Consider the following 16931-nt stretch of genomic DNA (forward strand, 5'->3'; position numbering starts at 1 on the left):
CAAGGCTGCACGGGCTTTCTCCATCCTCACCTGGCAGGTGCTGAGGGCCAGTGCACCTGCGTGTCAGAGAATGACAGGGAAAGCACTGTCGGCTCGGGGGCCCCACACTCGCCATGGCTCCGCTGCTGGAAACCAGGCGTGGTTCTCTGGGCTCTGACAGGAAGCCATTAGCTAAGTTTGCTGGGAGTGTGTATAGAACTAAGAGACCGTGGACGTTTTGCTTCGAGTATTCCCTCTATGCCACGGGAAAACAGAAAAGAGTGCTCAGACCACAACTATCTATGCTAAGTCCTGGTTATGTGACTCCTGGCAACTCGCTAAAGTTCTCTAAGCTTCAGTTTTCCCATCAGTGAAGGGGGGACAGTGGTGCCCACCTCTGAGCACCGTCGTGAGACCAAAATGGGGTTAAAACAGACAGCTGACGTTTACTGAATGCTTGCTCTGTGCAGGCAGTTTTACATGGATTACTTCTATTTCTACTCACAACAACATGATGAAGTGGGTACAGGTCTCCTCCTCATGTTGCAAATGAGGAAACTGAGAACAGAGTACAAGTCACGTGCCAAGTCGACCAGGATCCCAAGCCTCTGCTAGTAACCGCCACGCCGAGTGCTTAGCACACGCCTGGCACACGGCGGCCCACCCACATCGGCACGCCTCCTCCTTCCTACAGACAAGCTCGAGTCCAAGTCAAGGTTGCTTTTCTAACTCCGAAAGGGGTTCTGATCTAAACAGATGCCTGACTACTGGACGCTCAAGGCAGCCGAGTGGGAGAGCGAAGGCCCGGCTTGCACCTCCTCCAGCAGAGCATGGTGCCACTACAGAGGAGGCGGGAGGCGGTCGCGTCCCCAGCCGGCAAAGGCCCAGCAGCGGGTCCTCAGGGGTGACCACACCAGATGCACCGGGCACATGTCCTGTCACACCACAGAAAGAGAAGCCGAGGGCTCATTCTTTCATGGGGCTAACTGGGTGTAGTCCCGGTTGCCCTGAAGTTCAGCCAGCATTCAATGACACACCACCCATACGTACAGAACATGGGGGCCCATGGGCATCGACAAATTTCAGATAAAGTCCTGGTGACCAAAGGCAGAATGGCTCCTAACCAGAAGGCCTTTGTTTGCAGGGTCTAGGCCCCTAAATAGAGGTTTCAAGTGCAATGTGATAACCTGCAATTTTTTGAAATTCTTTTTATGGTCAGCTCTGTCCCATTATCATGAGCGAGGTGGAAGCCCTGAACGCCAATCTCAGCATGCTAGAAGGTGAGTCCTAGAACTGCCCCTTCAGGATGGTTCTCTTCCCGCCTTCGAACTCTGGTGCTCTCTAGGTTTGCTTTTCAATGTGAGGTAGCCCAGCTCTTCTGCCGGCTCTACTCTCTGCAAACTAGAGCCATGGGAAACATCAGCTCTGGTACTAAATCTATCCTCTTCGGGATGATTCATGCTAATCTCAAGCAAGTTAGCCCCTTCCTGCCCCTGTTCTAACCCCTTCAGTGGCTCCTTGCTGCCTCACGATCAAGCCCAAATGCTTTCTCATGGACTACAAGACCTGCCCGCCATGCTCTGGCTCAACTCACCTCTCTTGGCCTCATCTGGCACTTTTCCCTGCCCCAGCAGTGAAACTGCTTCTGCTGGCCCCACACCCCTTGCTTGGCTCATGCTGCCCTCCCTGCCTAGAAGAGCTTCCCCTCTCCTCCACCCATTTATTCATTTAATAGATACTTACTGAATACCTATTTCTTCGCCAGCACTGTGCTAAGCCCTGAAGGGTCCAGTCCCTTCCACTCCCTACCCCTGAGCCATGCCTTGTCCTGTCCACTCCTCATTATCTTTTAAGACTCAGGTCAGGCATAGTCTCATCCAGGAAGTCTTACCTCATAGTCTGCACCCCAAAGTTTTGCCTCCTCTGTGCTCACCTGATACTTTGAATGTCTCTCTCTCTTCCCATTCCATGCATTCATTCACCTAAGGTGTGCTGACAACCTGTAAGAGGCTTGGTGCTGGGAATGCAGCAGTAAGCCCAGGAGACAGAAATCTCTGCCCTCATGGGACTAGTCAGAGGAGACAGACGGCAAGCAAGATAATAAGTAAAATCTGTGATACTGATGTGATAAGTGGTAAGAAGAAAGATAAAGTAGAGAAGAAGCTGGGGAGGTGTTTCTGTTAAAAAAGGATGGCCAGGAAAGGCACCACTGAGCAGGTAACATTCCAGTAAGAACTTGAATGGAATAGGGCGAGGGGCACTCCTAGATCTGGACGAAGAACGCTCCAGGTACAGGAAACCACAAGCTCAGAGGCCCATGTGGGAACATGCCAAGTATATTGGAGGGACTATGAGGAGGGCTTCCTGGGAGCAGAGGGTGTGAGGGGGAAGGCAGGCGGAGATGAGGTCAGGGAGGAGGAAAGCAACGGTCAGATCTTCAGGGCTCTGCAGGTCAATACGAAGGCTGGCTCTTAGTCTGAGAAGAGAAGTCTTCAGAGAGTTCTGAGCAAGGCTTGCATGATCTGACTTACGTTGTAAGGAGATCAGTCTGGCTTCCATCCATTAATAATAGACCCAAAGGGGGCAAGGGTAGAAGCAGGGAGACCGCATAAGAGGCTACTGCAATGACCTGTGTGAGCAAGTGATGGCAGTTGGCCTGGATGGAGTGATGGAGATGGCAAGACATGCTCAGGTTCTGGATGGACCTTGAAGGGAGAGACAGTGTTATTTGCTGACACACTGAATGTGGGTCATGAAGGAAATCTAGGATGACTCCAGGTTTTCACCTGAGCAACTAGAAAGTTGGAAGAATGGAATTACCACTTACCAAGATGAGGAAGACTGTAAGACTGTAGAAGAACCCTCAGGAGCTCAGTTTTAGACCTACTCTTATTACACTGTATTATAATTTCCTGTTCATATGTCTGATTCTTCCTTCAGGCTGTGAGTCCCACAAGCACAGGGCCTTGGACTCTGTCCCCAGCACCAGGCACAGTGCCTAACCCACACTAGGTGAATGAATATTGGGTCAATGAAGGGTTGCACAGTGCCCGGACAAGTGGATTGGGCTGGGTATAGATAGATGAAAAAAGAACAGATTGGGGAGGTAGGGAAAGAGAAAGATGTAGTAAGGAAAGAACTGGTCAAGGACTCCTGAGTTCTAGGTTGCCATGGGCAAGTTTCTCTACCTGTGGGAGCCTCCCTCACTCACCTATAAAACGGGCGCAGTCCTGCTCCCCTCACAGCGTGGTGATGGGATCTGTTCAAACTGAATTTGAAAGCATTTTAAAAACTATAGTGACATGGGGCAGTATCGTTCCCTCACCTGGGCAAGTCCCTTCATCTCTTCTTGTTTCTTATCACCATCTGTGGAATAACCCAAGCATGGCGTGCAAGAGGAGAAGGTGTGCTACTCAGATGCTTTGCTCTGGAAGAGGGGGGAGGTCTTCATATCACAGAACACATGGTGCTGGTCGAGAAAGCGGCTTTCCCAGGCCGGGTCGGACTCCTGAGCCACTGCACCCCTGCATGTACAACCTGCCTCAGCCTCTGAAATCATGCTTCCTGCCAACCCTGTCTACTGTCCCCCGGGCCCCTGGCCTCCTGCTGTGTTCTGAAAAGAATTGAATTAATAGACTGTGCATGAGAATTTTCTTGGCCTGTTTAACTTAGGGAATTTTATTCCTGTCTGTCTCTCTCAACATTTCTTTCTAAAAATTATTTCTGGGGCGCCTGGGTGGCTCAATTGTTAAGCATCTGCCTTCGGCTCAGGTCATGATCTCAGGGTCCTGGGATTGAGCCCCACGTTGGGCTCCTTGCTCCGCGGGAAGCCTGCTTCTCCCTCTCCCACTCCCCCTGCTTGTGTTCCCTCTCTCGCTGTGTCTCTCTCTGTCAAATAAATAAATAAAATCTTTAAAAATAAATAAAAAATAAAAACTATTTCTAATTACAACAGTAATACATACTCATTGTAAAAAATTAAAACTCTAGGGGCACCTGGGTGGCTCAGTTGGTTAAGCGACTGCCTCCGGCTCAGGTCATGATCCTGGAGTCCCGGGATCGAGTCCCGCATCGGGCTCCCTGCCGAGCAGGGAGTCTGCTTCTCCCTCTGACCCTCTCCCCTCTCATGTGCTCTCTCTCTCTCATTCTCTCTCTCAAATAAATAAATAAAATCTTTAAAAATAAATAAATAAAACAAATAAAATCTTTAAAAAAAATTAAAACTCTAACTATATAGAAGGCTATAACATAGAACTTGAAAGTGTGTCATTACACCAACCTAATATACGTAGTTTAATATTAATATGTGAGTTTTGTTTGTCTAATTTTCTTTTTAAAAAAGTAGATATGAATTGTGTTTGTGTGTGTGTTTGTCTATACATAAAAGGCTATACAACAAAAGGTTATTGATGTTTCCCTCAGTATAATGTGATTAAGAAGGGTTTTTAATTTCTTCTTTTGACTTATCTACTTATCCCAGGTTTTGAAAAGTGTATTATTTATAAAATAAGAGTAATTGTTATTTTAAATAACAGAGAATTAAATTATATTTCTCTGCATAGATAATAGTCAGATGCTATACTATGCCTTTAATAAATATAAATTTTCATTTTTATTTGTTTGTTATTTAGTTTTAACCAAGATTGACAACTATACTCTGCTGGATTATTCCCTAATCAGTTCTCCAGAAATCACTGAGAATTATATGGAGCTGAATTTGAAGGTAACTTTATCATCACCAAATTCTCATCCTGGCTATCAACAGTCAGTATTCGAAGAACAAATATTAGATGCAGAAGGAAATCACTACATACCCTTCAAATAATTTAATGTCCTTTCAAGCAATTCCCTCATGCTTATACTCTTTCAAAAGACCCTTCAACATTTTCTTGATTGGTAAAGGATGGTTTGGATTTGCCCAACATATGACTGCCTTCCTCAAGGAAAGTATCATGATAACTGTGTCTCTGGAGATAGGTCTGAGGCTAAGAGGTAGCGTGGCTCTGCACGTATTAGAACTTAACACATCAGTAGATTGTACATATCGATACTCCTGTTCCTGTCAGATTAGCCAATTTAACGAAGGGCTGTTGACCTCGGTCAGGGCCATTTGCACATGAAAATGGTGTTCACTAATTCTGGAAAAGAGATTAATTGTCTTTACGTTTAGTTTTGCCCCAAAGTTATTATCATTGTTTTTTTATTGACTTATATTTCTTTTTTTTAAAGAAGATTTTATTTATTTATTTATTTATTTGAAAGAGAGAATGTACATGAGCTGTGGAGTGGGGGTGCAGAGGGTGAGAGAGAGAAGCAGACTTCCCGCTGAGCAGGGAGCCCACTGCAGGGCTCAATCCCAGGACTCTGGAAACATGACCCGAGCCAAAGGCAGACACTTAACCTACTGAGCCACCCAGGTGCCCCTGACTTATATTTCAATCACTTAGAGTCTTTCAAATCAGTTAAACATTACTCAAGACACCATTTTGTAATAACACCCTCTAGCGACTGAGGGCAACACAGATGCTCAGCCGCCACAGAATTTGAAGATCAAGGGTTTGGCATCTCTACATGGCACCTCGGGAACTATGCAGAGCTGTGTGTCCAGTTAAAATGCACCTGCCTTCTGAGAAGTTACACCCCAGGGTGGACAGACACGTCTACATATGCTCAAGAACTCATCAGAGCTGCAAAACCATAGTCCCTGGTCAAGGAGTCAGAAGGCCCTGTCGTCTTTTAATCCCTCCTGAGTTTCTGGATTCTATTTTCCTGATTCTGACATGAGCAGATCCACCTACGTAGTGCTGAACACCCATGTCCTGACCTGATACACCGATCTTTCTGTTTTCCCACAGGGCGTATTCTACCCACTGGACAACCTCACAGACCCCCCCTTCTTGCCAGTTCCTTTTGTGCTGCCAGAACGCCATGACTCTATGCTCTATGTTGGAATCTCCGAGTTTTTCTTTAAATCTGCATCCTTTGCTTACTTTACATCTGGGGCCTTTAACGTCACTCTCTCTCTGAAAGAGGTGAGGAGAATTCATGGATGGAACAATCAGCACCAGCATTTAGTCTTATTATAAGTAGCCCATTATGGGAATTTTATGTCATAGTTTCTATTTGCTGGGCCTTTTTAGACTATCAACCCTAGCAGGACATGAATAAAGGAATTGTGAACTGAATGCTGTTATTAGCTGGGGAGTTGTTGGGTCTCTGGGTCTGCTAATTTCAGTTGTATAGGATACTGGGCCACTGTTCTAGATTGATCTTAAATAATGCCAAGACTTCCTTCCACCACTTATGACCTGTGACTTTGGGCATCTTCAATTTATTTAACTTCTCTGTGCCAGAATGTCATCATTTAGAAAATGAGGATAATAATTCCATACTCATGAGGTCAATATGGACATTAGAGAGGTTTAAATATATGTAAACCATTCAGAGCAATGCCTAGCACAGAGTAAGTGTTAAGTGTTGCTTATTATCATTATTACTATTATTATGCCTTGTGTTATGCCAACACAAATATTTCTCCTGTTGGTAATTGCAACTGATTTATCTACAATGACCAGTAATAGGACACATACTCACGGATTCTGTTGCCATGCCCCTCCCTTTTATGATGAGAACACTCTCTCCAGCCAGTCAACCAACAACTTTTATTAAGCATCCCCTACTAATCTTTTCGTTCAATGGATCTTAATTATACAAGTGGTTATAAAACGTAGGTTCAAAATACTAGGTGTGACAGCACCAGCTACCATAGACGGCCGAGAATTAGAAAGTTCTAGCTTCAGATTTGGAAACCATTCATCTGTGAAGATAAATTACTTAAGCATCCCTTGTCTCAGTAATCTCTGAAAAGGTGGGCAATAATGCAAGACTTATTGTTAACCACTGTAGGATGGTTACACATGGATCAAACATGTACGACATACACAGTATTGCTAGGGTTAAAAGGCACTTACTAAAAAGGAAGGTATTTCCTGTGTGACCTTGGGCAAGTTACTTTACTTCTCTGGGCCTCAGATTTCTTATGGTTGGGCTATAAAATGATAGGCCACCTTTAAACCCTAATTGTTTGTTGGTGTAACAACTTCATGATTCATAAAAATATAAGGAAAGCTAGGTTTTCCCTGAAAAGAGAACCCAGGTAAAAATCTTACAGTGACATGATGGTCTTGATTTTCCAGATTTCCAGCCATTTGGTTCAAAACTCTCAAGGCCTTGGCAACGTGCTCTCCCGGGTGAGTACTGAGGGTTTGACTCCTTGATAGTGTATCTGGATTCATTGCAATTACTTCTGGAAGAGTTGTGGGTTTTTTCTGTTCCTTTTTGGTCCAAACCTGAGTCCATCTTTCCATTCTAAAGAGATTTGCTTTCTTTTTTTTTTTTTTTTTAAGATTTTATGTATTTTAGAGAGAGAGAGAGCAGGGGGTAGGGATAGAGGGAGAGGGAGAGAGAGTCTTAAGCAGACTCCGCGATGAGCACCAGCCTGATGTAGGGCTTGATCTCACCACCCTGAGATCACGACCTAAGCCAAAACCAAGAGTCGGACACCCAACCATGCCACCCAGGGCCCCAAGATTTTTTTTCTTTTAATAAAATAGCCACAAATATTTACTAAACAAGTTACTATTAAAGGCATTGTAAGTTTACAAAATAAATCAACTGTCCCTTCCCTAAGGTTCCACCACACATTTGAAATAATAAGCTTCAATGGGACATGGGGGAATAGTGCCTATGTTTGTGCCTTTAGTGAAGCAACTATTAATGTCATGCCTTCACAGCACCTGAATATTAGACAGTGTCCCGAAAGGCTCAGGTTTGCTCTTGAGGACAGAGAGATGCTCACTGAGCATCCTGGTTTTAGAGCAAGGATCTAGAGTCAGACAGACCTAGATTTGAATCCCAGTTCCTCAATGTATTCACCTGGAAGTGAAGGAAATTATTTAACCAAAGGACTCACTGTCTTCAGCTGTGAAATGGGGATTCTGATAGAACCCACCCACAGGGATTTTGTGAAGATTAAACCAGATAATTCGGATACATTCAGTGAATGTCAGCTGTTGTTATTATTTGTCTTGTGTGTGGTGATGGTGTTAAAATTGCCAGAGCTTTGTTTCTATTCTGACTGCATGATGTAAGGTTTAATCACCCAGGCCACCCCAAGTGTGTGATTTCCCTCATCAACTCACCTCCCTGGTCTCCACTTCTTTCCCTGAACATCACAGATTGCAGAGATCTACATCTTGTCCCAGCCCTTCATGGTACGGGTCATGGCAACAGAGCCCCCTGTGATCAGCTTGCAGCCGGGTAACTTCACCCTGGACATCCCTGCCTCCATGGTGCTCCTTGCCCAGACCGAGAACTCGACTGCTGAAGCCATCGTGTCCATGGACTTTGTAAGGCCTGCGGGGGCAGGAGGGCACCCTGTGGACACCAGTCCTGTTCCCACAGCGGGCCACTGGCTAGCAGTGCTCAGCTCAGTGTCTGGGGGTGTGAGGTCTGATTCGCCAATTAGTGGTGAGGACGGGGTGAGACTGGGGTGGGGGCGGTACGGGAGGCCAGTGCTCACACCCCCTACGTGGTAAAATAGCTCTCCCCCTCCTCCCTTTCCTGTGTGCCCTTCCCTTGGCTGCATGTACATTGATAGCTGACTTTCTATTTTTTTCCCCAAAATAAGTCGGTCAGAATGGGAATTCAAGGTTATTTGAGCAGATGAAGGCCAAATGCAACCCAATGGAAAGGGATTAATATAGTGAGTCTAAGCGAAATACACACACACACATACACTACACACACATGTACACATACACACACACACAGAGTACATGGAGAAGAGAGATTAGGAAAACATAGAAAAATAATTTCAGGGAGATCCTTAAAAAGTCTTTATAGTTAGTTTCCCTACCTGCGAGAGAGCATATTCAGAGCTATTTCTTTCCAGTATCTCTAACAATGAGAGGGAAAGTGGAACTTACGGTATTTCCAGTATGAGAAATTATATCTGTGGCCAAAACAGACAGATTCACTCCACTTAGTAACGAATGCTTTTGTTGTCTGCAGGTCGCTAGTACCAGTGTTGGCCTGGTTATTTTGGGACAAAGACTGGTCTGCTCATTATCTCTGAACAGGTAAGTTTAACTGATTTGGCTGTTGAAACCCTTAGCAATAAGTGATTCAGCAGACCATAAGACAACGCGAACGTTAACAGAACAGGGGAAGTTACCATCGGATAGAACATGAATCACTTAGGTACTCCTCCTGTAATGATCCAGATGAGTTCAAAGTATGGGCTTCACTAAAAGCTGTGTTGTGGAGCCTTTCTTTTGTCCTCCCATTGGATAATGTTCGGATAAAATGGGCAGCCAAATAAGTGTAAACATAATTCTGTAACAAATTCACATTCTAATGGTACCGTAATATAAATTAAAGATCCTCCTCAACAACTTCCAGGAAGCATGCTCTTGAGGAAAGAGCATGAAACTTTGAGGTCGAGGAACAAAGTGTCAACTCCCTGGTCGCTGGCTCCCAGTCTGGAAACCTCTTTGTGCCTCCGTCTCCTTGTGTGTAAAATACTGAGGTTGGACTGGGTCCTCTCCGAGGTACCTGCAGGCTCACTCTGACCCCATTGCTAGAACATAGAGTTTAACAAAACCATGCCCCTTGGCCTCACTGGCTCTCCAGTGAGTGCCGTGCACTGTTAAAGGGATCAGGGAGGTCACGTAGGTAGACTTTCGGACAGTAACTGCCATTGAGAAGAACCGTCTGCAAAGCCCGTTTTCCTCGGCCCTGTGAGGCCGAAAGTTGAAGCCATGAATCAAACTACCTGGAGGATGATATTCAGAATGACCAGATGGCCCAGATGAAACCCACAGAAGGAGGAAGAAAGGCTATAAAAAGGCCAGAGAAAGCAGAGTCTGGGAAGGACAGGAAACCAACAGAGAGGGGAGAAGTAAGTCATCACCCTAAGTCAGCCGAAGGGTTATGAAGACTGTTGCAGAAACATGGAAGGTGCTTTCAATGAAATGATATTAAATGGGACAAACAGAATGCAAAACTGCATAAGCACAGTAGGCAGCTGCAAAATATCTTTCCATCTGGACGAGGGAGGGACACAGCTGAAGAGCACCGTTAGGATATGGGATTGAGTGCGTTTTTCTCCTTACAATTTTCTTTGTAACTACATTGTTTTCCCAATAAAAGGAACGACAACAAAAAAGGCAGTATGGTTTCCCAGAGGGGAAAGATTTCACGAAGGCTTTATTTCGTTTTCCCCAGCTCTGCAACACAGGACTGATTTCTCCATCAGTCTCAGCAGGTACAGAGCCTAGAGACCACGGATACTTTAGGGACCCATGAAAGCGTTGTAATATATTTTGAAATAAGAATTAAAAAGTGAATACGATCCAGGCGGGATTGTACTTATCTTTATAACAACACAGTCTTCCAATATAATTTATAATATTTCTTTATGGAGGAAGGACTCCCAGAGGCAAAAATGGGCCCCTGAAGTCATAATGTGGCCCAACCTCCACAAGGTCAAGGCTGAGGAAACTCTGAATCTTGATGGGTCATCTTGGAGAGGATAGTTTTGTTTTGTTTTGTTTTGTTTTAAAGATTTTATTTATTTATTTGAGAGAGAGAGAGAGTGAGAGACAGAGAGCACGAGAGGGAAGCGGGTCAGAGGGAGAAGCAGACTCCCCGCCGAGCAGGGAGCCCGATGTGGGACTCGATCCCGGGACTCCAGGATCATGACCTGAGCCGAAGGCAGTCGCTTAACCAACTGAGCCACCCAGGCGCCCCGAAGAGGATAGTTTTGATAATTGAGAGGATGGAAGCCAGAAGGCGGGGGGAGGGGGGCGCGGAATGGAAGCCAGAGGGCAGGAAGAGGGGCTGAGGGTGACAGGTGAGGGATAGGCAGCATCAGAGCGAGGCCAGAAGGGAAAGGAGAGAATTTGCAATGCAGTTTGCCTGAGCAGCCTCTCCGGAAGCACTGGTGAGCCCTCTATCTGCAGCTGATAGGAAAGGGGGGCTGGAAATCTGGAGGGATGGCGGAGAAGCGGGGCAGGGCCGCTGATGGAGGCAGCAAGCTCTTGAGAAGGGAGAAACCCCATGTGCACTTGAGCAGGGCTCTGGTTTACTGGCAGGATGCAAGGAAGGATTTAGTAAGGGTGGGGCTTCAGGCTTGTGGCCGGCTGGTACGAGAGACACTAAGGAGCGGAGAGATCGGGTCCACCGCTCTGCTTAAGTCGGGCAGACTCTTCTCTCCAGCGATTCTCCTGGGAAGAAACTGCACGTCCAGAGGGCGTTAGGTTTATTTATGGGAGTAACCGCAAAAACGATTGCAACCTGCTCAATTCACATCACCCAAAGAAATGTGTGGATCCATTCTCCGGCTGCCTACAGCCCACAAGCATGCTTTGACTCCTGCCTTCCTGGAGTCTCCTTTAGATTCTCATGCTGGGGAGGCTTCCTGAGGCCTTAGTGGGGCCTGAGCAGGACCGGCTACCTAACTCGCAAGCCCCACTGCAAAATGAAAATGCGGAGCGCCTTGTTCAAAATCTTATGAAGAATTTCAAGATGGAGACAGCAGGGCATTAAGCCAAGCATGGGCCCTTCTGAGCAAGGCCATGTCCCACTGCACAGGTCACCTGCGTGGAGTCTGGTGTGGCTCCTTCTGGCGGTGCTATGGCGGACCTCGGGCAGTAGGAGGATGGGGGGCCAGGCGGATGGGCCAAGCAACACTCAGTCCCAAGGCGGCCCATGCGAGACTGCAGAAGAGCAGCGCTGTGCCAAAGGAATGGCAGCCCCGCCTCCCACATGACTGCCCCAGCTGGTGCCTCCACTCCTGGTTCCGCAAGTGCTGCTTTTCCAGATGGACAGCCTGCTTTGGTCTTGGGTGAGGTCAGAGAGAGACACGGCGCGGAGAGGTGTAAAGGGAGGTGGGGATCAGTGAAGCATCCCTGAGAAAACCTTGGGAAACAAGGTCTCCAAATTAGGCTCCCAGAATACTAACCCCCTCCCCCCCAAACACCTTTCTAAACATCCCCTGCCTGAATGTGTCTCTTTCTGGAGCTGCTCATGGCTGGCTACACAGACAGGAGATGTAGAAATCAAGGTGAATCCAGCGTGGTGAGTTTAAAGAGGCAGTGAGATCACAGGCTTTAGAGTCAGGACTAGCTGGTTCAGATCCCCGCCCTGCCATTCATTAGCTGTGGGGTCTCAGGCAAGTTGCTTAACCTCTCTGGGCCTCCATTTCCTTCTCTATAAAATGAGGCTATAATACAACCCACTTCAGGGGTAATTGTAAGGAATACATGAGTTAATATATGTAAAGTGCATGATAAGTGTTCAAGAAGGTTGACTATGGCTATTATTTAAAATTTGGGGCTGGCCTTATCCAGGGGAAGAAGGTATTCAATTATACAAGATCATTTCAAGAGTTCCCCTACACAGAAAAACCCTGTTCAGGAAACACCTCATTCCCCTGTGTCCCGCTCCATGATGGCTATTAGAGAAATTGCCTTTTGTTCTACTATTTATGACTACTTTATTATTGAGCCTTTGGTGTCTTCTGGTCCTGTGCCAAGAACTTCACATATATTACTTCATTTAAACCGCACAACCCTGTATCTCCAGGACCTGGCACGATCTTCAGTCAATGTCTGTAGCTGGAGTGAATAGACCTGGAGGTAGCTTATTATCCCTGTTTTACGGTTTATAGAGAGGTCAAATAACCTGCTCCCATCACAGAGCTATTGAATGGCAGAGCCAGAACTTGAACCTGGGTGAGTTTTCACAGCCTTGAGTGCTCACTTAGGACATTATACTGCCTTTGTTGTGGAACACAGCCAAGACTTAGAAGATTTAGACAGTAAACACCCTTGCCCAGAAGAGGAAACCCATGAGCGTGGAGTCACATGAAATTAAAGCAGGCAGCATGTCCTTTCTTAATGTGAAGATTTGATAGAAGAAGAGAAGCCACGGGCAGAGGATGACCTGCAGGGGAAAAAGCACACGGCCCTTTCCACACAGCTGCCTTGAGAAATGGAGGGAAGGAAAAAATAAAGCAAGCAGAAGCAGGGAGTGCGGGTAATCAATGTGACCTCTGTGAGTATGTCTAATTAAGAGCACAACCCCGTAGTCAGGCATATCTGATTTTGGATTCCACCTCTGTCGTTTGCTAGCTGTGTGACCCTGGGCAAGTCAACCAACCTCTCTAACCCTCAGTTTCCTGAGCAGCAAAACAGAGCACCTATCCACAGAGCTGTTGTGTGGGTAGACGAGGTAAGGTCTGGTTACTACCAGCAATAGAGTTTCATTCTCGTTCCCTCTTCTGGGCTCAGATTTTAACCAAATAAGAGGGAGAAATTGATCCCAAGAAACATGACAAGTCAGGATGGCCTTAAAAGCCTCGGAGTTGGCCCTCAAAGTCATAAACCAGATTCATACTGGTCCATCTACAATTGCGACTTTTGTTCTAAACACAGTTCTATTGGGAGGTAACCCCAGTGCAGGTTGATCCACATAGTAGACATTTCCGAGACCAAATTAAACAACACTTTCCCTTTTTTGGTCACCATACAGATGACTAAATTCTAGCCCTTTTTCTTAATTGCATGCAAAGTTCAAGGCAATCAAATATACAGTATTGTTGGACCATTTAGAACTTTGGAACAACTTTGACATTGCCATGAGTGAGGCATTGGACACTCCCAAACTGCACCCCACACCGGTAACATCAGTGTGCGCGCGTGCGCACGCACGCACGCACACACACACACACACACACACACCCCCTACAACCCCACCCAAGCAACACCGTCAGAGAATGCAAAGAAAGCTGGCTACAAGCAGAATCACCACCCAACTCTACTCCTCACAGCTTGGGCAGATAAGCATTTCCCAATGTGAGCCATCTGGAGAGAAACCCAGAAAGGAAAATAGGCCTGGGAAGACTGGTTTCAGTTTCTGTCAGAACAGTGCTTTAGACAGGCCGTCAGAGCCTGGGCTTAGCACCTGGGCTGACCACCATCTCCGCCCTCCCTCTGAGCTACTGTGGAAGCCAGGGCAGAGGAATGCCCTGGTGCGAGGCCCCCATCAGAGGAGGAAACCCCAAATGACTTCTTCCCCTTCTCCCTGACTTGTTGGGGGAATTTCCAGACTGCAGAAGGCAATGAAGATAAAACACTGGGGAACTCTTCCTCATCAAGGGGGTCCTTTAATATTGGAATGGGCTCAACACATTCCTCACATGAAAACCTTTCATCATTGGGGGCACCTGGGTGACACAGTTGATTAGGCGTCTGACGCTCTTGGTTTTGGCTCTGGTCCTGACCTCATGGTTGTGAGATCGAGCCCGACATCAGGCTCCACATTCAGCGTGGCATCTGCTTGGGATTTTCTCTCCCTCTGCCCCTCCTGCTCATTCTCGCTCTAAAAATTCTCTCTCTTAAAAAAAAAAAAAAAAGCCTTTCATCGTGGATTAAATGCACAGCCTGGGGTTGTCAAGCTATTTGACTACCTTCCAAGCAAGCCAATCTTACCTCTCATAGCTCCCTAAAATGAACATTCTGCTTTAGACTGGCTCCCTCTCAAAGTGACCCCAATTCCAATAAACACTTCCCCACCCATCCTTTACTCATTTATCCATAATCCATTCAATGAGAATTTCTTGAGCACCTATTATGTGCTCTATACTGTTCTTAATACAGATAGTAGAGAGAAAGGCAATTGTTTCTACCTTCCAGGTCCAGAGCCTGGTAAGAGAAACACTCAGATTAAAAGGCAAAAACTGGGTGCTAAGGGAAATGGTGGAGTGCTTCTCTCAAAGGGCAGTTTATCCCTTCCCATATCTTACACACACACACACACACACCTACTTCCATCCCACGCTGGTTTCTTCACCTTTTCATACACTCTTAGAATTCCTGCAGCAAGTCAGTGTAAACCCACAAAGGAGGACTGAAGACATGCTACTTTGTATTGTTCTCCAACTCCTTCCTATACTTACAGCTTGTCTGTCCATCATAAATGTGGTTATAACTAAAGTTCTTCACATTGCTTAGAGCATTACTGGGCATAGAAGGGGCACCTAGGAAACCTCTCGGCCTGCCCATCTTTTCTCCATACTGCAGCCAGAGTGATCCTTACAAAACAGATATCATCTCCCTTTTTAGAAACCTTCCATAGATTCCTTGCTCTTAAGATAAATATAAAAATTTTGACATAGCCCGAGAAACCCAGCCTGGTCCACCACTGTCTGCCTCTCGAGCATCGTCTTGCTGCTCTCTTCCTGGCCTCTATTCCCTCCCCAGGGCCTTTGCAGCTTCTGCCAGACCCTTCCCTCTTCCTTCCCCAATTTGCCTTTTTAATCTCACTCACCCTTCATAGGTCAGCTCAAGGACGTATTTCCCTTCCTCGGAAACCTTCCTGCACCTGCCAGTCTAGATCAGGTTCCTCTCTTATTTACCTCCATGAACTTTTCCTTTCCTTCAGCTCACTTATCTCAATCTGTCATTGAACCATCACCAGTGGGCTTATTCGATTAATGTCTGCCTCCCTCCACGAGGCTTTAATCTCCATGTGAGCCGTGGCTATGTTTGGTTTCACTCACAGTTGTGATCTCCAGCACCTGTTGCAGGGCTGCCGTGCATTAGGTGTTCGATAAGTATCTGCTGGACAGATAACTGAATGAATACAAAGTGCCTAAATGTGCCATGCTCTGGACTCAGTCAAGTTTATAAGTCAGAGGGCAAAGAGATAAACAATTACTATGCAGTACTGAGTGCAAGGTGTGATTTTCAATGTCTGCTATGGCCACAGGGTTAGAAGAGTGAGTGGCACTGTGAGTGCCTGTGCCTTGGTCCACTTGAACTTCATTATTGCCGTATTTGTTATATTGACCCAGATCATGACCCCACCATCATTTGACATGATTAAGTGTTTGTACTTTTGTTCTGGTTTTCAATCAGGGCAGTAAACCTTCTCCAAAACTTTTTAAATAAGCTAACTCTTATATGTCTGCACGGTAGGGCTACTTGAGCTCCCTTTCTCCCCAACAACCCTGTGGTTCTGTAATAAAATTAGTTCCTAGTAGTTGTGTTTTAAGAAACAGGTTAGGGGCTCCCTTTGAGGATGAAAGTCAAAAGACAACTCGGTCGTCACCTAGTGGTCAGAGTTGTGCTTGCGTGTTTTTCAGAACAAGGACCTTGAGTTTGCTCTTTGCTCCACCTGGATTTGCAAACTGGCGTAGGTTACCCATCTTTAATAAAGGGCAGTGTGGCCAAGGGGAAGAATCCCCCTCCCATTTCTCCAGCAGTACCTTCAAGTGTTTGTTCAATTGCTCAGCTTACTTCCTTTAAAGATACCCTAAGGATTCTGGTCCTCACATTCCACTGAGCTCAGTTTGAGCCACAGTGCTACCAATGCCATCTCTGACCCTTGTCAGGTTTGACCGTCTTTCTGGTTTTTACTCTTATGTTTGCTTATTATCAGCCAATATCATGTTAATATATGATATTGGCTGATAATAAGCAAACTTATCTCTTCTATTAATATCTACCTGCTCCTTAAACGTAATAACAGAAAGGTGCTTGGAAGAGGTAACACCTGAGTTAAATCTTAAACAGTTAAAAGAAGTTAACCAGTCAACAAGACAGGGGAGGGGCAATTTCAGAAAGAGGGAACAGCATGAGCAAAAAGCATGGAGGCCAGAAGTATCATGGAGTATGCAAGGAAATACTTTACAGTTGTTTTAAGATCTTTATGACCACTCTAATTTTGGAGAATCCAGCCCCAAATATATTGCATATATTCAAAGGCATTCCACATTAAATATAATTTAAATTTAACCATGAGTGGAGTTGAGTTAAAGTGAATAGTCACCATAATGTTACTTGTTGTGGGCATGTGTTAATTTTAATTTTTCAGGAGTTTTTTGT

General features: G+C 45.8%; 1 protein-coding gene across 4 annotated transcripts in view; it reads left to right on the forward strand.

Moving 5' to 3' along the window:
* The window catches only part of BPIFC (BPI fold containing family C), a 42033-nt gene that overhangs the window by 18395 nt on the left and 6707 nt on the right, over nucleotides 1-16931 (forward strand). For all 4 annotated transcript variants that reach the window (XM_073900335.1, XM_073900336.1, XM_025881746.2 and 1 more), the window contains 6 exons: nucleotides 1199-1259; nucleotides 4611-4702; nucleotides 5835-6011; nucleotides 7176-7229; nucleotides 8217-8387; nucleotides 9052-9119. In XM_073900335.1, the coding sequence (XP_073756436.1) occupies nucleotides 1199-1259; nucleotides 4611-4702; nucleotides 5835-6011; nucleotides 7176-7229; nucleotides 8217-8387; nucleotides 9052-9119 (623 nt within the window). The remainder of the gene's footprint in view (nucleotides 1-1198; nucleotides 1260-4610; nucleotides 4703-5834; nucleotides 6012-7175; nucleotides 7230-8216; nucleotides 8388-9051; nucleotides 9120-16931) is intronic.

The sequence above is a fragment of the Callorhinus ursinus genome, unplaced genomic scaffold, assembly GCF_003265705.2.
Source record: "Callorhinus ursinus isolate GAN/ISIS: 27379988/994484 unplaced genomic scaffold, GSC_fseal_2.0 scaffold14, whole genome shotgun sequence".
Lineage (NCBI taxonomy): Eukaryota > Metazoa > Chordata > Mammalia > Carnivora > Otariidae > Callorhinus > Callorhinus ursinus.